Raw genomic sequence first — 26,937 nt, forward strand, 5'->3', positions numbered from 1 at the left:
ACCGCCTCCGTCACCCCCACCGCTGCCCCCACCACCCAACACCACCCGATAATGATGGCGATGATGATGATGATGATGACGGCGATGATGTTCTTGTTCACATGGACCCGCTTAGCTGAAGACGGAAAGCTCATCGGTGGACTACAGCAGCTCGGCGTTCGACATGGTGTCCTGGTTCACGAACATGCACAAGTTCTGGCTGCGACTCGCCTGGCCTGACTCTAAAGGATCCATCGGTTTAGCGATGAGGATCATCAAGGTGCGTGCGTTATCATGAGCGCCTGCACGATGGATGGCGTATTGTCGTATTCGGCCCGTTGACACGTGTTAACCATGATTAAACGAAATATTATATAATTCAGGTTGATTGATAATCCAGCACTCACTGATTCAACCCAGTCACTCACCCACCCAACCACTCAGCACACTGTATGTCATAACCACACACTAAACCACCCACCCAACCATTCACCCACTCACCACACTGCATGTCACAAGCACCCACCCACTCAACCACACTGCAGGCCACATTGCTTCTCTTTCTGTTGTTTTCCTCGCTTTGGAATTCCCTCCTCCACCATCATCATCATCATCATCGCCTTTTCCCCAAGTTCGTTAAAACCTCGCCCAATTCAAGAACGTGTCAACTCTCATCTTGTACACCTGCGGTGGTGCCGTTTGTTGCTGGGCGCTCTGTGTTTTTGGGCCCTTGGGCCTGTGCTCACAGCGATCCCGATGACAAATACGCGGCACGCGCATTAAGAGGTTACCCGCGATAGATCAAAACCGCGAACGATGAGCAAGCGGACACTCAACGGTCTCCTGTGTCTGTATGTATTTACTTATTTGTATATTTGAAGGGTGGCCGTCGTTATTGTTGTGGGGGGGGGTTGCAGGATATCTTCGGGATGGCGCAGTACTACGTGGAGATGATGGAGACGAAGCTCAAGACGCAAGTGTGTCCCCCGAGCAACGGGGGACAGTTCCTGCTCTCCGTGGAGGTGAGCGAGCGATGCCGTGCCGCCCCCACCACCACCGCCACCCCCCGCCCCCACCCCTACCCCTCAAGGCCCCCACCCGCCGCCCCCCCCCCAATCACCGTGACGTTAAATCGCATCGCGTGTCGTCACATGCACATCGTGTCGTTACGCGTGGTGTCGTTCGTCGCCCGTGCTCTATCCACTGCTGGATGAAGGCCTGCCCAAACTTTGAATCTCTAGATCCTCACGGTCTCGCAGTGCAACGATGCGTCCGGTGCCTGCACACGAGCTGCACTCATTGCTCCATCTCTGCGGCGGCGGCGGCGGCGGTGGTCGGGGCCCTCTTGGATGCCGCGCCGTTGGCCATCTTCCCTCCTCGCCGCGTATTCGGCCGACGTCCAAAGCGCCTCTCTCCTCACGCGGCATACCACGCAGCTCTCGTTCGATGCCCTTTGTCGGTTTCCCGCGTGCGTACGACACGCGTGTAGCCTTGGACGGATCGAAACTCTGTGCTCTAGGCAGATCGCCGCGTTGCTCTTCACCATCGGAGTGTTCGGTTTTCAAAAAGCACAGCAGCCTCCTCTCCTTCCAATCCGCCTCGGTGGCACTAACTCGGTCCTGTTTGCCAGTTGCGTCCCTCCATTTTCATTTGTTGAGCGAGCCTGTTGAAGGATAACCCTTGCTGCTGATGATGTTGCTAACGATGATGATGATGATGCTGTCGCTGTTGTCACTGCTGTTGCTGGGGCGCCACGGTGGCGAGATGTTAACTACCTCGCTTGCTATACAGGAGATCGGGGGTTCATTTCCAAGCCTGACTCTTTTGGAGTTTGCGTGTCTCTCTCCCCGTGGTCGCGTGGATTTTTCTCCGGGTCCTCCTGTTTTTACCTCCACATTTAAAATCAACAACATCACACGTTTACAGTATTTGGCTGCTGCTCCTACTGCTGCTGTAAATTTCCACGTTATAAGCGACTTCGTTGAGTTATCATTTGTGGCCAGGTAACTTCTGAAAAAGATCAATGTAGCTCAGTGGGCCTTACCTGCTAAAATAAAAAAAACATTTAGTTTTATCTGCTTATGATGCTCCTGGCACTGCCGTTGGTAACCACGCACCTTCCATTAGCATGGCTGGCTCCGTACATTGCGAAAGAAGTTAAACATACATACATACATGATGCTGCTGCCACTGCTGTTGCGAACCGTGATTATGCTGCCTTTGCTGCTGATGATGATGATGCTCCCGCTGATGACGCTGCCGCCACTGTTGCCGCTGATGATGTTGCTGCTGCCGTTGCTGTTGCTGCCGATCTGGCTCCCGCTGTTGATGCTCCAGCTGTTGGTGCTGTCACTGCTGCTGCTGCCGCTGCCGCCGGACAACGATGCGCTGACAGCGGCGGGCTCCTCTCCCCCGCAGGTGTGCACGGCCCTGAACAGCGTGCAGCACGTGCGGGCGGTGCTGCTCTCAATCCCCGAGCAGTGGGAGCTCGACCCCGCGCAGAGGGTGGACGGGGCCAGTGGCGACGAGGGCCGCCGCACGCTGGGCGAGTGCCTGCAGAAGTACCATGGCGGCATCCGGGAGGTCGCCGACAAACTCTTCAACTGGATCACGGAACTGGTGCGCGCACGTGTGCGCGTGTGTGTTTGTGTGTGCGTGCGTGCGTGTGTGCTCGCGTGGGGAGCGGTGGCGCAGCGGTTAGCGCTACGCTGCGCTACGAACCCGGCGACCCCGGTTCGATACCCGCTCACGGCCAACGCCAGTGATGATTATCTGAACCGGTCATGGGCCTACCCTAGGTAGACTCGGCCTCAAATGAGTACGTGGTGCGGTGTGTGAACATCGCCACTGGGGAGACAAAGGCTGCCGGGCGTGGTGTTCGCCATCCACCCCCCTGTGTCCTGTCCCGGCCTTCATAGGTGCTCGCTAACAGCACTTGCCCCAACAGTTTGTTCGTGCTATACGGGGGGGCGGGGGAGGGGGTGGCTTTGTCTTTGTGTGTGTGTGTGCGTGCGTGTGTGCGCGTGTGTGCGTATGTGTGCGTGTGTGCGTGTGTGCGTGTGTGTGCGTGCGTGCGTGTGTGCGTGTGTGTGCGTGTGTGTGTGTGCGTGTGTGTGTGTGCGTGCGTGTGTGCGTGTGTGTGTGTGCGCGTGTGTGTGTGTGCGTGTGTGCGCGTGTGTGCGTGTGTGCGCGTGTGTGTGTGTGTGCGTGTGTGTGTGTGCGCGTGTGTGTGTGTGCGCGTGTGTGTGTGTGTGCGCGCGTGTGTGTGTGCGCGTGTGTGCGAGTGTGTGCGCGTGTGCGCGTGTGTGCGTGTGCACGTGTGCGCGTGTGTGTCTGTGTGTGTGTGCATGCGTGTGTGTGTGTGCGTGCGTGTGTGTGTGCGTGCGTGTGTGCGTGTGTGTGCGTGTGTGTGTGTGCATGCGTGTGTGCGTGTGTGTGCGTGTGTGCGTGTGCGTGCGTGTGTGTGTGTGCGCGTGTGTGCGAGTGTGTGCGCATGTGCGCGTGTGCGCGTTTGTGTCTGTGTGTGTGTGCATGCGTGTGTGTGTGTGCGTGCGTGTGTGTGTGCGTGCGTGTGTGCGTGTGTGTGTGTGTGCGTGCGTGTGTGCGTGTGTGTGCGTGTGTGCGTGTGCGTGCGTGTGTGTGTGTGCGTGCGTGTGTGCGTGTGTGTGTGTGTGTGCCGGCAAAACAACCCCCTACCTCCTCGCGGTGCCGGACGGGCAACTCTGTCGTGGACAGCGCTGTGGGGGGAGATCCAATTTTGATTGGCTCCTCCCCTCATGGCATATGTGTCCACCACAGGGGCTAAACGGGGGCTCTGGACGGGTGCGAGGGGCTGCTAACCCCTCCACCTTCAATTAATTACCACGAAACCACGAATTAAACTGAAATATGTAACAACTAAGCTTGTGCCGGAGGCCCCGGGGGGCCAGGCGTCTATGACGTCTCCTGGCCAAACCCCAATTGGCGGAGCCAGGAGATTGAATACCTACCCTCGGGGCTACTCCAGAAACAACGAAAAGCCACTACGGGTGGCCACGTGGAATGTTCGAACGCTCACTGCAGAGGAGAGGCTGCCACTCCTCTGTCGGGAGCTGGACCGGTACCGCCTGGATCTATGCGGCATTCAGGAGGTCCGGTGGACCGGCTCTGGCTCCTGCCACCATGAGGGGTGGACAGTCCTCTACTCGGGGCAGCAGACTGCCAAACAACAGGGTGTGGGTCTTCTTTTGAACAAAAGAATGAAGGGGGCGTGGGAGCGTGGCGGTGAGGTGTGGGAAGCTGTAAGCCCCAGGCTACTTTGGGCTCGCCTTCCCATCAACCGGAGGCGAGGAATGGTGGTCGTGGTTACTTATGCCCCCACCGAAGATGAACATCCGTGGAGGGATGCAGGCAAAGCCGATGAGTCAGATGCCTTCTATGACCTCCTGTCACAGGTGCTGGCTAAAGTGGCCCCTCGGGATAGAGTCATCATGTTGGGTGACTTCAATGCCCGAGTTGGTCATGATACTGGCACCTGGTCTGGAGTGATTGGAGGGCATGGGCCAGATCAGCTCAATAACAACGGTAGGAGGCTGCTAGATTTTTGTGCAGCCCATGGGCTTGTAATTACCAACACGCTGTTCCGGCATCGGCGCATCCACACAACATCATGGATGCATGCCGGGTCCAAGCAAGAACATCTGCTGGACTACATAGTGACGGACCAGCGAATGCGAGCCCATGTCCTTGACACCAGGACCTACCGTGGAGCTGATCTGCCCTCTGACCATCGACTAGTCATCTGTAAGATGCGCCTGCCATTCTTCCACTCCGGTGGTGGGTGTACACCCAGGACCCCATTCCAACCTAAAGTGGCCTGGTCTCAGTTATCTGATGAAAGTTGCAAGCGAGAATTTCATCATTGCTTGCGGCTGGGATTGGCATCGTCCCCGACTCCTCCTGATGTCGAGGGTAAATGGGCGAGGTTTAGGACTGTGACTCATGCAGCTGCAATGGCTGCTCTGGGTACGCGGTCCAGACCTCCCCAGACACCCTGGATGACAGAGGAGTTGTTCAGGATGGTTGAGAAAAAGCGACAGGCCCACTGTCATCGGCTACAGAATCCCACGTCAGAGAATGAGGAGGCTTACCGCAGCCTTCGCTCAGAGGTTCGGAGAGCCGTGAGGCGCTGCAAGGATGGGTGGTGGTCGCGGGTTGCTGAGGAGATGGAGTCTGCCTCAGTGGCCCGTGATCACAAATCTCTATTTAACTCCATCAAAAAAGTAACCTGCAGCGCCACACCTATTACCATCATTAGGGGAAAAAACGGTGATCCAATTTCCGACCCCCAGGAACAGGTTCGCAGATTTGCTGAGCATTTCTGTGAGGTCCTGGGGGAGGGAAAATCCCTCAGCCAGGAAAACATCGTGGCACAAAGTGAGGATGACCCTGCTGAGGCTGCGGTGCCTCAAATATTGGATGAAGTCACCCCCTGTGAGTGGCTGGCTGAGGTGCCATCTGCTGAGGAAGTATTGAAGGCGATCCGGAGTCTGAGACCAGGAAAGGCAGCGGGCAGAGATGATCTCCCAAGCGAAATGCTGAGGGAGGGTGGCGTTTGTGCACAGACTGCCCTATATGACATCATAACAACAGTCTGGACCACTGGATGGGTTCCGCAGGATTGGAAGGATGCCCTGGTGGTCCCCCTTTTTAAGAAGGGGGACCGCACAGACTGTAACAACTACAGGGGCATCTCACTCCTCAGTGTGCCGGGAAAGGTCCTGGCAAGGATTATTCAGCATCGCCTTGCCAGGCACGCTGAGGAGAGGCTTGCGGAGCCCCAATGCGGTTTCAGGAAAGGGCGGTCCTGCACAGATGCCATATTTTCTGTCCGTCTGCTACAGCAGAGGTGTAGGGAATTCCAACAAGACCTACATCTCTGCTTTATTGACCTGGTCAAGGCCTATGATACCATCAGTAGGCCTGGGCTCTGGGTCGTTCTTCGTGCTTTTGGAGTACCTGACCCTCTGCTCACGATCATTAAGGACCTTCATGATGGTGAGCGGGCCCGGGTAAAACTACGTGGCCGGGAGTCAGAGCCATTCCCTGTACACCTTGGGGTGCGACAGGGATGTCCTCTGGCTCCCACATTCTTTAACATCTATTTTGACCACGTAGTTCGTGAAGCCTTCAATAGCTGTACCGGGGGAATCTCCATTTGGTACAGATATAATGGGAGGCTAATCGATGCCCGGGTGCGGTCAAGGATTGGCTCCCTATTGCTCAACCACGTTATGTATGCTGATGATTTGGTAATAGCTGCTCAGTCAGAGGAGGAGTTGGAGACGCTGCTGCTGAGACTGGAGCGTGCCACTAAGAGGTGGGGCCTTACCATCAGCCCCACCAAAACTAAGCACCTGCCTGGGTATTTTGTACCATCGGACACTCCACCCCCACAACTCCCAATCGGTGATGGGGCAGTTGTGGAGAGAGTGGAGAGTTTCCCATACCTGGGCAGTGTGCTTATGACTGGCTCCAGTTTAACAGCAGAGGTCTCACTCCGAATCAGTCGAGCGGCAATATCTTTTCATCGGTTGCGTAACGCTGTGTGGAAGCTACCTGGTCTGTCGCTCCGCACTAAGCTTCAGGTCTTCTCGGCCACGGTCATTCCCTCCCTTCTCTACGCTTGCGAAACGTGGACCCCCCTAATGGAACATCTTCGCCGATTAGAAACATTTAGGCTGGCCTGCCTACGATCCATCCTGGGTTTAACCAGACTGGATTGTGTGAGGAGCTCACAAATCCTTGAAAGATCTGGGCAGGGTCCCATCGGTGAGCTCCTCCGGCAGGCAAGGCTGCGATGGCTGGGTCATGTAGCCCGCATGCCCAGCCACCGCATGCCGAAACAGCTTTTGTTTGGCCGGATTGAGGGGGCTAAGCGGGCGCGGCACGGGCTAGAGAAGAGATGGAGTGATGTGGTACGGGAGGACGTGGAGCTGAGTGGACTTGCCGATGACTGGTACCAGCGGTGTCAAGATCGGCCTCTGTGGAGGAGGCTCGTGAAGGATGCTACTGGGCAGTTGGAGGCAGTCGCCCTCCAACAACAACGGAGGGCGGAGGAGCGACGCTCACAACAGCGAGCGGAGCGCCGGGTGGCTAAAGCACAGCAGGTTGGCACAGTAGGGGGCACAGGTGGTGCATCGGCCAGTCATCTCAGTCAGTCGACCCGTGGCACCTGGGTCTGCCCCGTGACCTCCTGCCAGCGGGCGTTCGACACTTCACGTGGCCTCAGGGTGCACATAGCCTGGCACAAGCGTCGTGGTGACGTCACCGCCACTTAGTGGCGAATGGCGGTTGTTGTTGTTGTTGTGTGTGTGCGTGTGTGCGTGTGTGTGTGTGTGTGCGTGAACACGACGTCCCCACGGCACCATGGCTAAGGGTTAGCCGCGTCTATCCGCGAGCCCGGCACGGCTCACCCAGTATACTGGACCATAATCTATTTTTATTTTACCAGGTAAGGCCCACTGAGCTACATTATTTTTTTTCAGAAGCGACCTGGCGACAAACGATGGTTCAACGAAGTGGCTCATCGCGTGTAAAATTATAGCAGCCAATTACTCAAAACGCGTGACGACGTTGATCCTAAACGTGGAGGGGAAAACCAGAGGACCCGGAGACAAATCCACGCAACCACGGGGAGAGAGACACGCAATCTCCACATATACAGCAGGCGACTGAGTCGGGATCGAACCCATGACCTCCTCCATACCATCCGAAGGAGTGAACGTCTCGCGCTGTGGCGGCTACCAGTGGCCTCAAAATGATTTCCATGCCCGGCACACCGCATCCAGTATACCTCCCGGCTGTGGCTGTGACGGCTCATCATTTTTCACCTACTCAAGTCTTCTAACAGCGACCCCAGCAAAAATAATTTGAGTGAGAAATGAGGCCCTGCCTGACACTGCTTGCATGTAAAGCTCAGGTGAAAACCGCATTTAGAGTGGGATTTTAACGCGCCGTTTAAACGAATGAAAGCCTTTGATGTCCCGCAGTAGAAGCCCCATTTTGTCTGAATGGAGATTTCATCAGAGGATTCCCATTAGTCTCCGCTCAAATGGTCCAGGCCGTCTTGGCGATTGCGCGAGTGGTCACGAGGTGGCAAGCGAACCCTGCTCAGGATCCAATTGCAGTCACTGGAGGTTGTTCACGTGGGAATCGCCCCTTGAATCATCGCGATTCCTGCAGGATGCATCGCCCGTGGCAGAGAGGACTTCGATGTGTTAATAAAAACCCACGGTTTAATTTACAGTATCTTGATCTTTTGCCCACTTAACAGATCCTGTCCGACTTCAAGAAAAGCCTCAATGACGGCTGTGATTTGGAAGCGGTGAGTACGCGCATGCGTTCGGGATGTGGTGGTGGTCATGATAGTGGTGGTGATGATGGTGAAAGTGGTGGTGGTGGTAATGATCACAATGGTGGTGGTGGTGATAATGATGGTGAAAGTGGTGGTGGTGGTGATGGTGATGATCACGGTGGTGGTGGTGGTGGTGGTGATAATGATGGTGAAAAGTGGTGGGTCATGGTGACAATGGAGAAAGGTAGTGGCGATTACGGTCATGGTGGCGGTGAAGGCAGCGGTGGTGGCGCTTACGATGACGATGTCTCACCACCGCAGACCGCCGGTACAATCTCTCGGTATTGTAGATGAAACTCCACATCGCCTGCGGACCTCCGCGTCGATGTAACGAGATGGCGCGGATTTTCCGGATGCCACCGGTTGACGTAACGGACTCTTTAAGCGACACGGTGCCCGGCTGCGCGTGACAGGTCGCGATGGGGGTCGGCGCCGCCGGAGCCGCCGGCGCCGCCGGAGCCAGCGCGGCGAAAAGAGCGGAGGGGAAGCGCGAGGAGCGGAGCGACCCCCGGACCCCCCCCCCGCCCCAGTCGCCCACCAGAGAGGTAGCGGCCGCTGTCCCCCATTCTACAACCCCCACGCATCCAAAGGCAAAGACAAAGATCACCCCCCCTCCCCCCCCCCCGGTTTTGGGGCAAGTGCCGTTAGGTTTAGCGAGCAGCGCCTATGGAAGGCCGGCACTGCACACGAGGGGGAGGGGGGGGGGTGGGTGTTGGCTAACGCCACACCCGGCCGCCTTTGTCTCCACAGTTGGCGATGTTCATGCATCGTGCACCAAGGACTCATTTGAGGCTGAGTCGACCTAGGGGAGGCACGTGACCGATTTCAGATGACCGTCACTGGCGTTCCCTGTGAACTGGAATCGAACTCGGGTCGCCGGGTTCGTAGCGCAGTGCTCGAAGCATTGCGTCACGCATGCTGTCCCTTACGCACACACGAAGCCCCTCGTATGTATGTGTGTTGAACTTCTTTCGCACCGTACGTAGCCATCCCTGCTAATCGGTTGGCTACGGACGGTGGGTGAGGAGCTCCCTCTCCCCCCCCCTCCCCCATGAGTCTAGGACCAGTTCAAATATCACTTGCCACTGATGTTAGCCGTGGATGGGGATCGAACCCAGGTCGGTGGGGTTCATTTGTAGCGCAGTGCTCAAACAAACTGTGCTTGAGCAATCCCCTAGTTTGAAGAGCTATCGAAAACACGCGAGCTCCAGGGCTCCTCAATGTGAACGCTCAGGGCGAGTGCTGTCATCTTCTTGACAATGGGTTGGTGATGTGCTAACACGCAGACTGTGTGTGCCTGTGTTGCGTGCGTGTGTCGCGTGCGTGTGTGTGTGTGTGCGTGCACGCACCTCCTCTGTCAGGCTGCCATGCCACTGCTGGACAAACTCGATATTAACCTGAAAATCTTGCACGAAAACGTTTCCAAAGAGACCTTCCAAAGGTACTTCTCGTTCGTCTTGTCCGTGATTCTCATCGTCAAGACGGCGATTGAATGCGCGAAAAAACAGCATTACTCAAACGGTATTCGTTTCTCTCGTGATAAGCTCAGCACGTGCGGCCGTTTTCTTCCCGTTGACGCAGCATCCTGGCCTTCCTTTGGCACAACATTGTGGACATGTTCAGCAAGGGCTTGCATGAAAACGTGGAGCACACGAAGGAATATTACAAAAAAATCCACAATGTCCTTGAGGTGAGTCTCCGTGAAGTCCTGCTTTTTTTTTCTTTTTAGCCCTTTCACCGTTCTGAGACGCCTGCAAGTTGCAGGGTGTGAGTGTCCCGTTCACCGTTGAACCTGGCCTTTTACTACCGAATCAGAAGAAAAACTAATGACGTACACATACGTACACGTACGTCATCCGAACGGGAAAGGGTTAATTGGCGCTCGTGGCAGGGGAGCAATCGCTTCGAACACTACTCGGCTGTTCATGCCAGTGTCTCATGTCACGCTTTCTGTTCAGACACTTCACTTGCAAAGGTAAAATGTCACGCAGCACCCGTTGTAAAGTTCGATGTAATGCGAACTTTACCGACCACGGCGGTTTTAACATGAATAAACCTGTGCTTGGTTCAAGATACAATAAAAAAAAACACTTGTGTCAAACTGTGCCAAACGCCCTCCCGCGTGCCCTTGCGATTACTCATGACGCGCACGTCATCAGTAATTGAAAAAGGGTTACTCTGACGTAAAAAAAAAACATATATAGCAAAAAACATTTGACAAAATAATGTTCCTTTATAATTGCTGCCCAGTCTGCGGTTGGGTCGCACAGCAAATGCGGTCGTATTGCGGAGTAGCGTAGAGACGACCGTCAACGCAGAAACACCCCCGAGGTCATTGACACCGCGCGTGATGTCTCCTTGATGGATTTCTCCGGTCTCGCCAGACGTCTGGCACTTGTTCACCGCTCGTCGTCAGAGATTTGGCCTCGTGAGCATCATCGCCTTATTCGGGGCTTCATGATGGAGTGTTCAGAATGAAGGGAAAACCCTTTCTTTATTATTCTTAAAGCATTGTTTTTTGTTTAGCTGTCGGTAGATGAGCGGAGAGACCATTAGCTTGCATCACTTGGGACCCCTTTGGTGCCAGGTCACTGACACGCTGGCACCTTGAGCCACCCCACGGCTGTCCACAATCCAGTGCCCCTCCGTGCTTTCCCTTGTTTGTCCTGAGCACCACGATGGCAATTCCACATTTCTACAGCTGGGACCACAGCCTCAGTAGGGGACACATCACCGTGGACTCCCCCGTTAAGTTTTTTTGTCGCCCTGAAAATATGATGAGCTGAGCCGACCCTCGCCAGGATGTTGTCCGTTTGCCTGGGGGGCCTCGCTGCTCTACCAACTGAGCTAATCCCATGGCCTTGTTATGTGAAGAGAGTCATCAAGGTCCTGCATACAGCAGTGCTGACGATACTGGGTCTCACACTCTGAACTGACACCCAGTCTAACACTGTGCGCCGGGTCACAAAAGTGATGTCAATCCATCGGCCGCGGAATATCTATTTATTTATTTATTTCGCGCAGCTGCTGAGCACTCTGCCAAAGTCACGCCACCAGCAACAAACAGCACTATCGCAGTGGTTATCGATTAGAGTTCCCAGATTTATTTTCATTCGTCAAGGAACTTGGGGGGAATAAGATGATGGGAGGTGAATCCAAAGTGGAGCAGTGCGAGGGAAGCAGCAGCAAGAGCAGCAATGTGACCTGCAGAGTGTGATGCAAGGCCGTAATTATAATAGATATTGTGGGGGGACACATCCCCCCCCAATATTCAAATATTCTCAAAATGTCCCCCCCCCCCCAATATATTGCTATAAAATATATTTCTGTTTATATGATTGTGGTTAGGCTTGTACTTTATTAATCCATAACCTCTGCCATTATATACAATGAAACAAGAAAAGGTAAAAAATTAAAAAAACAGAGCAATGTAAATACAATACACTATTAGACATTATTGTAAAAAATAAATACAAAGTCCATCCTGTGTTAGTGCATTTTTAAGTATTTTAGTCAGGAAATGTTGGGAAATTCGTTTTCAAATTTAGATTTTTTTTTCTGGTAGGGGGGGGGGGGGACTCCAGACCCCCTGGAAGATTTGGTCCCCCCCAAAGTTGACTCCGTGGCTCCGGCCTTGGTGTGGTGAGCGAGGCCGTGTGGGGGATAGGTGGCACAGTAGGGGGTCAGCTGATGCATCTGCCAGTCATCTCTGTCCCGTGACCTTCCGTCAGCGAACCTTCGGCACTTCACGTGGCCTCAAAGTGGACCTGGTCTGGCACAGGCGCCGTGGTGACGTCACCGTCACTTGGCGGGTGTTGGCATTGGGTGAGTGGTGAGTGAGCGAGATTGTTGTTGTGACCTGCAGTGGTGCGGTGGTTGAACACGGCATGGAAGAGATGACGCAGCGAGCCTGCTAGACCGAGCCCTCGACGTGGGTGGAGGTATCAATGAGCAAAGATCACGGCAGCAGTAATTACGGTACTTGCAATAGGAGAGTGATAAGGAGACGACCGGCCGCCGGTAAGTGAGTGGCTGGAGTGAGTTCGCGAGTTGCCGGATCACAGGTCAGCCCGATGACTGCTTTACAATCTGTCCGTGTTTCCCGCAGGCTTTGAAGCAGATGGAGATTGCGGACGGTCACGGGCTGCCAGCGGACTCGGTTCACAGCAAGGAATGCAGAGTAACTCATCGCCATCTCACACGGCTGCCCCCACCTGCATATGTCGATGATGTTAATGATGCTGCATCACACAGACTTGGGCAGCAACAGAATCAAGTGCCCCTCGTATTCGCCGCGGCTTCTCAGAGGGCTTTACATCCCATCTCAACACATTTTAATGCCCCCCCCCCCCCAATAGTGGCGGCAGTCCTTGTGTGGCACAAGGTGACTTCAGCGCCTGGCCTGCAGAAAATGGGCATCGGTCTGCCAGTAGGGGGGTGATGACTGCTACTGTATGCGGTCTAGCCTTTGGCACCACCAGTGGCGGCTGTCCCTGTGTGGCACAAGGTGACTTCAGCGCCTGGCCTGCAGTAAATGGGCATCGGTCCGCAAGTAGAGAGCGATAATTTCCTGCTCTGTTATCGTCCCAATTGAGCGATTCGCGGTGGAAATTTCGAATTTGGCAACACATTTGGACCCTGACCCTGGCACGCAAATGGCCTCCATCTTGGAGATGCCGTCAAGGGATCGTTAATGTCCACTACGAAGCAGACGGCGAATGGTATTCATGTGGTCATTACACCGGTAGTAATTATTATAATTGCACAGTAATAGCCAAGGTGGCCGCTAGATTCGAACCGCGAATATCTGCAACAGGGCCCATGCTTTGAATGATGTTTTGACCGTTCGCTCAATTTCCGTTTTCAGCTTTTCCTTCTCACTATTACTTACAAAAAAGGCAACACATTTTTTATATAATGCGGTGTGGCCTTAAAAGAAAAAAAATATATAATAGTCGACGGTTTGGGCAATGACCCTTCTGTATAGCAACATAAACGAAGAGGCCAGAGATGCAGAGTGGATAATAAGAGTTGGAGACTGCACTTCACACCTTGAGGGCCTGATGAAAATTGTATTTGATATTTTCTGAATACCAAATTTTAAACCGGGCATACGAATATTTACCTAACAGCAGCTCTTGAGTGACAGACAAAGCAAGTGTCGCGAATAAAAACTCATGATTAAAATATTTTATCATCTGCTTTGCTGTACGTCAGAGACATAGAGACTTTGCGACGGATTTTGCGTGTCTAGGATTTGGAGAGAAAACTGAAATTGCTTCGGTGCGACACCAAAGAGCTGATCTGTCTCTATTTCCAAGAGATGGGGAACGAGGTGAGGATTTGCTTTGCATGTGCTTCCTCACGTAACGTCCGTGTCTGTGCACACAAACTACATGAACGCGTACAGCGACAAACGCCATTCGCCACTAAGTGGCGGTGACGTCACAACGGCGCCTGTGCCAGGTCATGTGCACGTTGAGGCCACGTGAAGCGTCGAACACCTGCTGGCAGGACGAGCGACAGACCTAGGTGCCATGTGTTGGCTGACTGAGTTGACTCGCTGATGCACCACCTGTGCCCCCTACTATGCCAACAAAACAAATACAAAGATCCCCCGTGTAGCCTTAACAGACTGTAGGGGCAAGTGCTGTTAGCGAGCACCTATGAAGTCCGGCACGGCACACGGGGGGGGGGGGGGGTGGGTGGCCAGCACCGTGCCCAGCCGCCTTTGTTTCCCTAGTGGCGATATTTACACACCGCACCAGGTACTCATTTGAAACTGAGTCGACCTAGGGGGGGCCCGGGAGCGGTTCAGATAATCGTCACTGGTGTTGGCCGTGAGCGGAAATCGAACCCGGGTCGCCGGGTTATTAGCGCAGCGCGCTAACCGCTACACTACCCGCTCCCCTACCGCTCTCACACGATGCTTATTTACATGCCAACAACACAACACACACGCGTACCCAATAATAGCGTGCATATATTCCATGCTGATGCCTAAACGGTTAAATGTTCTTGTATACGGATTGACGTGCACAGTATTGTCCACGCATCGCTCAAGAATAATCACTTGTGGCGTTGTGGAGGATGTCGTAAGCAGGCGTCTCCTTCCTATAGCTCTCTCCATAAAAAAAGAAAACCGATATACGTAGGAGACATTGCTTGCTTAATCATACAAACACAAAGATCCCCGAATAGGCTTACCAGACTGTATGGGCAAGTGCACCTATGAAGGCCGGCACGGCACACGAAGGGGTGGGAGGCCAACACCACGCCAAGCCGCCTTTGTCTCCCCAGTGGTGATGTTTACACACCGCAGCAGGTACCCATTTGAGGCTAAGTCAACCTAGGGGAGGCCCAGCACCGGTTCAGATAACCATCACTGGTGTTGGCCGTGAGCGAGAGTCAAACTCGTGCCGCCGGGTTTGCAGTGCAGCGCGCTAATCGCGACACTACCGCTCCCACACGATGCTTATTTATACACAATGAAAGGGGGTGTGCTGTTGGCAGGCAAAATTTATCCGTGAAAATAACCACCGATTATCACAGTGTGAAAGAAGTTCAACTTATATACAGTAGTCCCTCGGTTAACGGTGACATCGGCTTTTCGGTTAACGTTTCACCTCCCATAGGACCCCACGGTTTCGACTAACGTTAAATTGTTGACTAACGGTACGTTCACGTTATGCACGCGGGTGCCAATTTCGGCCAATCCGAGCACTCGTAAGTGGGTCCGAGCCATGCCCTCAGCCAATCAGCGACGCCCCATTTATGAGCATTTAGACCTCGACTGGCTTTGATTACATTATTCGTTTGCTATTCATATTAATCCTTTAGTATGTTCTTATGATGTTTATTTATTAACATTGAGTGCTTTAACGTTATAAACCATATTTTAAGGGTCAAAAAGGTCAACTTCCAATCGTCTTGAAATGGCGCAATGGTTCGATTAACAGTTCTTTCGGGTAACAGTAGTTTTCATGGAACGGATTAAAAAAACATTGACCGAGGGACATTTGTTAAAGTAATCGCAGGAAAATGCGGATAATCGGTAGCATTTCTCACAAAGCCCCTATTAACCTTTTACAAATCGCAGTGAATATGAAGCGGCGAGGCCTTGCTGCGCTCGCAGCAGCAGCAGCAGCAGCCTATCCCACCCATCGCTGCACGGTGTCGTCTCTCCGTAACGAATGCGATGATTTCGTGGCATAAATCATCCGAGGTACCGACCGCACGGTCGCGTTTTGGCCAAGCTCGAACAAAATTACACGGAGGAGCACATATTACAAATCGAGCGTCTTCGAAGTCATCGGCGATCAGGCTGACACCGTAAGCTCCCAACCGAAACGTTGTTTATTCACCGCCGTCTGCGCCCATTCTATACTCTGACCGCGGCAGTGCTGACTCGGCGCTTTAAAACATCACTAGATTATGAACCCCCGAAGTCACTTGACAGTCCTGCAAAAGCCAAACCGACGTGAGACAAAGTATGTACGTTGAACTTCTTCCACACCGTGTGTAATCAACAGTGATAATCGGAGGTGCAGGAGGGGCAGGACAGCAAACTAATGAGTTTTCACTCTAGATTCAAAAGTGCATCGCCCCAGTGGCTTCCTAATATCGGAACGAAGAGCGTTTCAGACGGCCGCAGAAGCGCATCTGAAAGTGCGCGATGCGGTGACCGTCTTTGTTCGACGCTTGAGCCAAAAGCCACCGCTGTGAGGATGGCTGGAGTTCGTGTGATGATGGTTTATGCTACTTGACGAGATCAGCAAGGTATCGTGGTTCACTTGTGGCAAACACTGTGTTATTAGTACAACATTACAATGTAATGCAGCTCAGCAAGCACTGGATGGACACGGTCGGATCTTGCAGTGTCCATCACGACACGTTGCCTAATCCTTGAAATCCAGAGCGTCTAAATGCACGGATGGCGATGACCATCAGGGTTAAGATTGTTGTTTTTTGTTTTTTTTTGCTGCAGGTGCCAGAAGCGGCGAGCCAGCGAGCGACCATCACGGTGCAGTGCTCCTACAGTCGGCGGAGCCTCGTGGTCAACATCCTCAACGTGAAGAACCTCTCGCCGCCCGAGAAAGCCAGTGAGGGCTGCTCGCGCTCGCCCCCACGGCGCCAATGGCGCAAGAGCGCCGTTCGCTGGCGGTGGCATCGCCGCGGCGCTTGCACTCCGAGGCTCTCGCGCGAAGCGTCAGAACGCTCGCTGGCAGGAGGTCACGTGGGGCAGACCCCGGTGGCACGGGTTGAACCGACCTGAGATCGATGGCGGATGGCGCTGCCTGCGCTCCTGACTGTGCCAAATTCCAGACGCGCACACAGGCACACACACACACACACACAGACCACAATGTGGACTTATATAAAGCGTCTAAATGCAACCACATCTCAAGATGCGGTACAGAACAGCGGGACATGGGATTGTTTGGGAAATCAGGCAGAGAGGGGAGGAGGCATAGGCCGTGGTGAAGAGGAGGAAGCTCCTGAGACAAGAACAAGACGGCTGGAGGAATGTGGTCCCCAGCAGAGGAGGAGGAGTGACCTTCCACTGAGAAAAGTTTGACTGGGAGGGAGGGGGGGGGGGGGCTTCAATAGAAGGCCGTAGTTTTGTTTTGTGAGAGAGCGGAGTGTGTGGAGGGCAACACAGTGAGGTGGGACCGGCCCACGTGTTGCTGACTGGCCTCACCAACCTGCCCCCCTTCCCCCATGGCACCCCCATGGCTCCTGCCTCCCTACCCCTGAATGCGCCACCGAGCCCAGCTCTGGTTTGTGATATGGTTGCCACCCCGGGGGGGGGTGGAGTGAACAGAGGGCGGCTCGTTGGCTTTGCACCTCGGGGACGAGCCCTGACGCTGCGTCCGCTCTCCTCCCGTACCGTCCTGCCCGCCCCGCAGGTGCGCCGGAGATGATCTACATCCAGGTGAGGATGTGCCCGCCGCACGTTTTTCCGAGCACTTCGAAAATGAAGACCTCGTCCTTCAAGCAGGACACCTCGCTCATCATCGACGAGACGATCAGATTGTGAGTGCCGGCATGCGAGGGGAATGGGCATTTACATCCGGCGCCTAAACCTGAGCGCCCTCTACCTACGGAGAGCCCAGTCCGTGCAGCCATGGGGACCCCCGGGCGATGCCGAGCTGCGCCCGACCGCTCGGCACGCTGTTCCCCGGGGCGTAAGGAACATCGGCTATGTCCAGCTCTGGTGGCCGCGTTACGTTTGGGATCCGGTTTAAAGCTCAGCTCTCCAGCTAATGGGTGACCACAGTGGCGAGATGTCAACTACCTCGCCTGGTATACAGGAGGTCGCGGGTTCGATCCCGACCGTGACGCCTGCTGTATATTTGGAGTTTGCGTGTCTCTCTCCCCGTGGTCACGTGGATTTTTCTACGGGTCCTCCGGTTTTTACCTCCGCATTTAAAATCAACATCACGTGTTTTAGAGTATTTGGCTGCTATACATTTCCACGAAGATAAGCCACTTCATTGGGTTATCGCTTAATTCAGTTTAATGAATTAATCACTCTGCCAATTATCGCTTCGACTAGTCCACTAAGTCGCACGGCCCCCCCTCCCCCCCCCCAAAAAAAAATAGCCTCACCTCTGTTCCCACGTGCGGCGCTGGACGGGAGGTCGGCGTCGTCATCGGCAGCGTCCTCGCCGCCCACGTCCTGCCTCCCAGGGAGGACGTGGGCGGCGACAGCTTAGGGAGGGCTTTCATCCAGCAGCGGGTAGATGGCGCCCGATGGCAGCGACGGCTAACGCGTGCATGCAACGTGCGCTTTGGCGCTTGCAGCGAGGTGGACGAGGAGCAGGCGAGGAACGGCAGCTCGTGCCTGCTGCTGCGCGTCAAGAACAAGAGCACGCTGCTCACCGACGTGCTGGGCGAGGCCGTGCTGCTGATGAGCACGGTGCCGGGAGTGTGCACCGACGGGAGGCCCCAGGGACAGCGCAGCCTCTTGCTGTGGCCGCACAACTACGGTGAGCTCGCCCGGGGTCACGGGGGCGGTTTCCGACACGAGTCTGCTGCCGTCACTCTTTGACTCTAGGACGGGTCCCGCAGCTGCCTCGCGGCGAGCGGCGTCTTCTCCACCGGCCTCCGAGCCGCGGACGGGAGCCAGGGAGAGCCGCGGTAGACGGCCAACCAGGACTGGTGATCGCCGTTTGCGATTTGCAGGGGTTGAGCCGCCCGCCGTGCGATTGTCTGACGTTTTGCTCCACGTGCTGAGAGCATCTTTGGGAAGTGAATTGAGCAGCCCGCTTTTTATTTGTACTCAAATCCTCCCAACTCACCCATTGTTTAGCTCCTGCATCAGCGTGTTGCTTGCCCAGCTCTCAGCCCCTGTCCACTCACTTTGGAACCCTTCTAAGCAGTTACATTTGGAGGCTTTGCCCACTGACAAAGAAATGATCAGTCTATAATTTAATGGTAGGTTTATTTGAACAGTGCGAGACAGAATAACAACAAAAAAATCCAGAAAAACGCATGTCAAAAATGTTATAAATTGATTTGCATTTTAATGAGGGAAACAAGTATTTGACCCCTTTGCAAAACATGACTTAGTACTTGGTGGCGAAACCCTTGTTGGCAATCACAGAGGTCAGACGTTTCTTGTAGTTGGCCACCAGGTTTGCACACATCTCAGGAGGGATTTTGTCCCACTCCTCTTTGCAGATCTTCTCCAAGTCATTAAGGTTACGAGGCTGACGTTTGGCAACTCGAACCTTCAGCTCCTTCCACAGAATTTCTATGGGATTAAGGTCTGGAGACTGGCTAGGCCACTCCAGGACCTTAATGTGCTTCTTCTTGAGCCACTCCTTTGTTGCCTTGACCGTGTGTTTTGGGTCATTGTCATGCTGGAATACCCATCCACGACCCATTTTCAATGCCCTGGCTGAGGGAAGGAGGTTCTCACCCAAGATTTGACAGTACATGGCCCCGTCCATCGTGCCTTTGATGCGGTGAAGTTGTCCTGCCCCCTTAGCAGAAAAAACACCTCCAAAGCATAATGTTTCCACCTCCATGTTTGATGGTTGGGATGGTGTTCTTGGGGTCATAGGCAGCATTCCTCCTCCAAACACGGCGAGTTGAGTTGATGCCAAAGAGCTCCATTTTGGTCTCATCTGACCACAACACTTTCACCCAGTTGTCCTCTGAATCATTCAGATGTTCATTGGCAAACTTCAGACGGGCATGTATATGTGCTTTCTTGAGCAGGGGGACCTTGCGGGCGCTGCAGGATTTCAGTCCTTCACGGCGTAGTGTGTTACCAATTGTTTTCTTGGTGACTATGGTCCCAGCTGCCTTGAGATCATTGACAAGATCCTCCCGTGTAGTTCTGGGCTGATTCCTCACCGTTCTCATGAGCATTGCAACTCCACGAGGTGAGATCTTGCATGGAGCCCCAGGCCGAGGGAGATTGACAGTTCTTTTGTGTTTCTTCCATGTGCGAATAATCGCACCAACTGTTGTCACCTTCTCACCAAGCTGCTTCGCAATGATCTTGTAGCCCATCCCAGCCTTGTGTAGGTCTACAATCTTGTCCCTGACATCCTTGGAGAGCTCTTTGGTCTTGGCCATGGTGGAGAGTTTGGAATCTGATTGATTGCTTCATTGGACAGGTGTCTTTTATACAGGTAACAAGCTGAGATTAGGAGCACTCCCTTTAAGAGTGTGCTCCTAATATCAGCTCGTTACATGTATAAAAGACACCTGGGAGCCAGAAATCGTTCTGATTGAGGGGGTCAAATACTTATTTCCCTCATTAAAATGCAAATCAATTCATAACATTTTTGACATGCGTTCTTCTGGATTTTGTTGTTGTTATTCGGTCTCTCACTGTTCAAATAAACCTACCATTTAAATTCTAGACTGATCATTTCTGTGTCAGTGGGAAAACGTACAAAATCAGCAGGAGATCAAATACTTTTTCCCCCAATGTACATCACTTAAACGCCAATATTCAGGGTCTCTGAGGTTGGGTGGGGGTTGGGGGGGGGGTGTTACCCCATTGTCCCTTTTCTTTGGATCCGCCACCACAGGCCTCTAGCGCGGTGCCTGCTCCGTGTACCGAGCCTCCTCACCCCGTCTCCCCCCTCCCCCCTCCCCCCCCCCCCCGGCAGACAGCGACATCTTGGCCGTGCTGGACAAGCGCGTGGCCGAGGAAGAGTCGCGCGACTTCCTGCAGGCGCTGGGCCGGCTCGAGAGCCCGGCCCGCAGCTCCGTGCGGCGGATCACGCAGGTAGACGTTCGCCACCGCGAGGCCGCACGTCGCACGTCGCACACACGGCAGGCTGCGTGGGGACGAGAGCTTCACCCGTGCAGCCAAATTGCCAAACGCTTACCTGGGTCTTGAAATCGAAACTGGAAGGAAAGGGAAAAACAATAAAACGAGAGTCACGTTGATAGCTCATGGACATTGATGAAACTTCGTACTCGAAATGTCAATGTCGTGGGTTCACTCTCCAACACACCGGTGTGCTGAACTAGTAACTAATTGGCACGTTCTGTTTACGTGACAAACCTTGCTAATTGGCCATGTCGGGTGGTGGCGGAGTTTAACGACACATTTTTGTTTACTCAATCTAACCCAAAACAAACACCTCTTGTGGATGAGATCAACCAAGTCGGGGTTCGGAATGATTCGCGAATGAAATGGGAGCGACAATAGGTGCCGCGCTTCTTGATTTCAAGAAAGCTGAGAGAGAGACCTGCTGAGAGAGAGAGAGTGCCCCGCATTCACGGAGGGTCACTCGGAGAGTGCCGAACCTGTGGGCATCCGCGGGAAATGAGAATCGTCGGGAGTCCACACCCGCGCGCAATTCAAACAAAAAGCGAGCGCGTGGCCGCACGTACAACTTCGCGAGCGCCGTTGCTGTCCGCGTTTTACATCGCATGCTGTTGCTTGTGCCGCTGCTGCTGTTGTCGTCTTACAGAGAAGCTCCACCATGAGGAACAGCATACGCATCCTGAAGTTAAAGGCGTTCAAGCGATGAGGGAGCCATGGAAGAGACCCCACCTTCGACCCGGCTCGTTTCCCTTCCCGTTTGGTCACAATAGTTTTTCGCCGAAAAAAAAAAATCGCTAAAAGTCAGCATCCGCCGTGAATTTCGGGAATGTTGCTTGTGGTAATCTTGCGTGTGATTCTTCTCATCGCAGATGATGGCTTTTTCTTCGTTCAATGTAAGTAGTAGAATTTGACAAATTAGGTGGGTTTTACTTAAATGTCGTAGAAATGGTCTTTGGGTCGCATTTGGCGCCAGGTGCGTCATAATGCAATTTCTTTTAATGTATTAACGAGTACAATATATCTTCTTTGGTTCTTTCGGTAAAGTCACGTAGAATGAGAATAAAACAATAAATTAATCAAATAACACAATAAAATTCTCACGACGTTTCGGCCACAACACAGGCGGCCTTCATCAGGTGAAGGGATGAGACTGTCTGGAGGACAGCGCTGTCCTACCAGACAGTCTCGTCCCTTCACCTGATGAAGGCTGCCTGTATTGTGGCCGAAACGTCGTGAGAATTTTATTGTGTTATTTTATTTTATCAATTTATTATTTTATTCTCATTCTACGTGACTTTACCGAAAGAACCAAAGAAGATGAATCCCTGCAGTCACGAAAGCTTTAAATCGAGTACAATATAGTGGATCTGACGATCCTTTAAACGCGAATCGCTGAATTTGAGGATTCCCTTTCCCGCCACACAATCCTTTAAGCATTTCAGCCTTTCCTCCCGTTAGTCCGACTCGCGTTGCTCGACGCTTGATTGACCGCGAGAGATTCATCCAGTCGAGCACGTTGATCTCGTGAAAGGAGCGTAAATCACCACCAGGCGAACTCCCCTGGTCATCCTCGCAGCAGCAGCAGCGGCTTTTTGCTAAATTGTCCAGCACAGCGGAGCGTTGAAGTAGAAAACAGGCTGCCACGTTGGTTCACGCGACAACTTCACTCGTTGGCTTTGGTCGAGCGTCGCCGCATCGCGCGGCACTTTCAGGTGCGCTTCTGCGGGCCGTCTGGAACGCTCTTTCCTTCCGATATTAGGAAGCCACTGGAGCTGTGCACTTTTGAATGTAGATTGAGATCTCATTTCTCTACAACGGCTTTTTGTGTTGAGTTTGTTGTCCGTCGATTAGTACGGTTGGCTACTTCCGTGCGAAAGAAGTTAAACGCACACACACACACATGCACACGATCCTTCAGTGAACTTACACTTGTTACGACCGATGTGGTGAACCCAAGCAACAACGTGACCCTTGCATAATTATGAAATCTGAATACAGCGCCCAAAATAAGTGGCACCGAGCAATAAAGGAGAATAATGAAGGACTGGGAATTAATAAAATGTTGCATGTATTTATTTATTGAGCACTTCAATTCCGTGGTATCTCTCGCGGTACTTCACCAACGCACAGGTAATGGCGTCGAAGGAAGACGGAGACAACAATTAAAGCTTACGAAACGACAAGAATGAGAATGCACGTTGTATGTTTTTTTTTAACGTTACAATACCGTACTTGCTGTGAACACGAATCTCCATTTCTAATGGGTGGAATGCACTGTGGTAATTTCACGGGAATGATGTCTTCACTCTGACGACATTTTCCTAGAACACCAGAGGACCTGGAGAAACATCCACGCGACCACGGGGAGATAGACACTGCACACTCCACATGTACAGGCGTCAGGGTCGTCGGGATTGACCCCACGACCTTCTGTACACCAGGCGAGGTAGTTAACATCGCGGCACCGTGGTGTCCAGGGTGGCGGGACGTGGGTGCCCTCGCTTGCTACGTAAATGTGAAGGGTAATGAGAAGGATATGGTCAACTTCATGGCCAGTTGTCCATCACGAAAAACAAAAAAATGGCCCCTAAGCACCCGGATCACCGGGCCCAGCCAAAAAAACATCTCACGGGGCACAACCGATGGCACAAGACGACGAGCAGCACCAAAAGTACGAGCTCTGGCTCATTGCCAAGCGCCGCACGGACTGAAGGGAGGTGAACGTCAGCGGCATCCAAAGGGATGCCCCCAAAGTTCGTGTCGGGTCACGGGGATCGTGTAAACGTTGCGGAGTGCGAGTCGTCGTCGTCGTCGTCGGCGGCTACGATGAATCCACTGCTGCATGAAGGCCTCCGCTAGCCCCGTCGCCTTCTCTCATGGCTCCACGGCGCAACAATCAGCGTCGTTTGTAGAACTGTGTCAGTACTTGTTGCAGTGAGTACCTGAGACACTGTCAGTACTTGCTGCAGTGAGTACTTGAGACACTGTGTCAGTACTTGTTGCAGTGAGTACCTGAGACACTGTGTCAGTACTTGCTGCAGTGAGTACTTGAGACACTGTGTCAGTACTTGCTGCAGTGAGTACCTGAGACAGTGTGTCAGAACTTGCTGTGAGTACCTGAGACACTGTCAGTACTTGCTGTGAGTACCTGAGACACTGTCAGTACTTGCTGTGAGTACCTGAGACACTGTGTCAGTACTTGCTGTGAGTACCTGAGACACTGTGTCAGTACTTGCTGTAGTGAGTACTTGAGACACTGTGTCAGTACTTGCTGTGAGTACCTGAGACACTGTGTCAGTACTTGCTGTAGTGAGTACTTGAGACACTGTGTCAGTACTTGCAGTGAGTACCTGAGACACTGTGTCAGTACTTGCTGTTGTGAGTACCTGAGACACTGTGTCAGTACTTTCTGCAGTGAGTACTTGAGACACTGTGTCAGTACTTGCTGCAGTGAGTACTTGAGACACTGTGTCAGTACTTGCTGCAGTGAGTACTTGAGACACTGTGTCAGTACTTGCTGCAGTGAGTACCTGAGACACTGCGTCAGTACTTGCTGCAGTGAGTACTTGAGACACTGTGTCAGTACTTGCTGTGAGTACCTGAGACACTGTGTCAGTACTTGCTGTAGTGAGTACTTGAGACACTGTCAGTACTTGCAGTGAGTACCTGAGACACTGTGTCAGTACTTGCTGTTGTGAGTACCTGAGACACTGTGTCAGTACTTTCTGCAGTGAGTACTTGAGACACTGTGTCAGTACTTGCTGCAGTGAGTACTTGAGACACTGTGTCAGTACTTGCTGCAGTGAGTACTTGAGACACTGTGTCAGTACTTGCTGCAGTGAGTACCTGAGACACTGCGTCAGTACTTGCTGCAGTGAGTACTTGAGACACTGTGTCAGTACTTGCTGTGAGTACCTGAGACACTGTGTCAGTACTTGCTGTAGTGAGTACTTGAGACACTGTGTCAGTACTTGCTGCAGTGAGTACCTGAGACACTGTGTCAGTACTTGCTGCAGTGAGTACTTGAGACACTGTCAGTACTTGCTGCAGTGAGTACCTGAGACACAGTGTCAGTACTTGCTGCAGTGAGTACTTGAGACACTGTGTCAGTACTTGCTGCAGTGAGTACTTGAGACACAGTGTCAGTACTTGCTGTGAGTACCTGAGACACTGTGTCAGTACTTGCTGTGAGTACCTGAGACACTGTCAGTACTTGCTGCAGTGAGTACTTGAGACACTGTGTCAGTACTTGCTGCAGTGAGTACTTGAGACACTGTGTCAGTACTTGCTGCAGTGAGTACTTGAGACACTGTGTCAGTACTTGCTGCTGTGAGTACCTGAGACACTGTCAGTACTTGCTGTGAGTACCTGAGACACTGTGTCAGTACTTGCTGCTGTGAGTACCTGAGACACTGTCAGTACTTGCTGCTGTGAGTACTTGAGACACTGTGTCAGTACTTGCTGTGAGTACCTGAGACACTGTGTCAGTACTTGCTGCAGTGAGTACCTGAGACACTGTGTCAGTACTTGCTGCAGTGAGTACCTGAGACACTGTCAGTACTTGCTGTGAGTACCTGAGACACTGTCAGTACTTGCTGCAGTGAGTACCTGAGACACTGTGTCAGTACTTGCTGCGAGTACCTGAGACACTGTCAGTACTTGCTGCAGTGAGTACTTGAGACACTGTGTCAGTACTTGCTGCAGTGAGTACCTGAGACACTGTGTCAGTACTTGCTGCAGTGAGTACTTGAGACACTGTGTCAGTACTTGCTGCAGTGAGTACCTGAGACACTGTGTCAGTACTTGCTGTGAGTACCTGAGACACTGTGTCAGTACTTGCTGCAGTGAGTACTTGAGACACTGTGTCAGTACTTGCTGCTGTGAGTACCTGAGACACTGTGTCAGTACTTGCTGTGTGTACCTGAGACACTGTGTCAGTACTTGCTGCAGTGAGTACCTGAGACACTGGCAGTACTTTCTGCAGTGAGTACCTGAGACACTGTGTCAGTACTTGCTGCAGTGAGTACTTGAGACACTGTGTCAGTACTTGCGGCAGTGAGTACTTGAGACACTGTGTCAGTACTTGCTGCAGTGAGTACTTGAGACACAGTGTCAGTACTTGCTGCAGTGAGTACTTGAGACACTGTGTCAGTACTTGCTGCAGTGAGTACCTGAGACACTGTGTCAGTACTTGCTGCCGTGAGTACCTGAGACACGATTCCTTGCTAAAGGTTTCTGTTTGGTGTTTTCGTGGTGCCACAGCTGAGAATCCGCTCCGTCGGAGCCGTGCCGGCAACGCCACCACGGGAGAGCGTCCGGGCCGATGCTGCTTCTCCCTCACCACCCCCCGAATGAGCACCACACAGCACACTACACACACAACACACAGCACACTACACACACACACTACACACACAACACACACTACACACACAACACACTACACACACAGCACACACTACACACACAACACACTACACACACAGCACACACAACACACTACACACACAGCACACACACAACACAGCACACTACACACACAGCACACACACAGCACACTACACACACACAGCACACACACACTACACACACAGCACACTACACACACAACACACACAGCACACACAACACACTACACACACTACACACACACACTACACACACAGCACACTACACACACACAACACACACACTACACACACTACACACACACACTACACACACACAGCACACTACACACACACACAACACACACAGCACACACAATACACTACACACACACTACACACACACTACACACACAGCACACACACAACACACACACAGCACACACACTACACACACACTACACACACTACACACACAGCACACACACACAGCACACACACAACACACTACACACACAACACACACAACACACTACACACACAACACACTACACACACTACACACACTACACAGCACACTACACACACCCTACACACTACACACACACTACACACACAACACACTACACACACTACACACACAGCACACACACACACAACACACACAGCACACACACACACAACACACACTACACACACAGCACACACACAGCACACTACACACACACAGCACACACACAACACACACACACAACACACACACACACACTAAACACACTACACACACAACACACTACACACACCCCCACGTAGGATCTCGTAAGGTCACCTGGCCTCCAGGTTTTCACCCGGGGGCCCTCCTCGTAGGGACATCC

The 26,937-nt window shown here is 52.8% G+C and overlaps 1 protein-coding gene across 1 annotated transcript in view; it reads left to right on the forward strand.

Annotated features, from left to right (window-relative positions):
- The window catches only part of LOC116949753 (BAI1-associated protein 3-like), a 66,409-nt gene extending 43,542 nt beyond the window's left edge, over positions 1-22,867 (forward strand). The window contains exons 20-33 of the mRNA XM_032967387.2: positions 116-259; positions 897-1,001; positions 2,398-2,598; positions 8,294-8,344; positions 8,788-8,919; positions 9,736-9,815; positions 9,956-10,064; positions 12,483-12,554; positions 13,629-13,709; positions 16,362-16,476; positions 17,284-17,410; positions 18,182-18,366; positions 20,509-20,627; positions 21,322-22,867. Coding sequence (XP_032823278.1) covers positions 116-259; positions 897-1,001; positions 2,398-2,598; positions 8,294-8,344; positions 8,788-8,919; positions 9,736-9,815; positions 9,956-10,064; positions 12,483-12,554; positions 13,629-13,709; positions 16,362-16,476; positions 17,284-17,410; positions 18,182-18,366; positions 20,509-20,627; positions 21,322-21,381 — 1,581 coding nt within the window. The 3' untranslated portion in view covers positions 21,382-22,867. The remainder of the gene's footprint in view (positions 1-115; positions 260-896; positions 1,002-2,397; positions 2,599-8,293; positions 8,345-8,787; positions 8,920-9,735; positions 9,816-9,955; positions 10,065-12,482; positions 12,555-13,628; positions 13,710-16,361; positions 16,477-17,283; positions 17,411-18,181; positions 18,367-20,508; positions 20,628-21,321) is intronic.
- The last annotated feature ends 4,070 nt before the right edge of the window (positions 22,868-26,937 follow it).

This window comes from Petromyzon marinus, chromosome 37 (assembly GCF_048934315.1).
Source record: "Petromyzon marinus isolate PM22_M1 ecotype Great Lakes invasive population chromosome 37, UKy_Petmar_22M1.pri1.0, whole genome shotgun sequence".
Classification (NCBI taxonomy): Eukaryota; Metazoa; Chordata; class Hyperoartia; order Petromyzontiformes; family Petromyzontidae; genus Petromyzon; species Petromyzon marinus.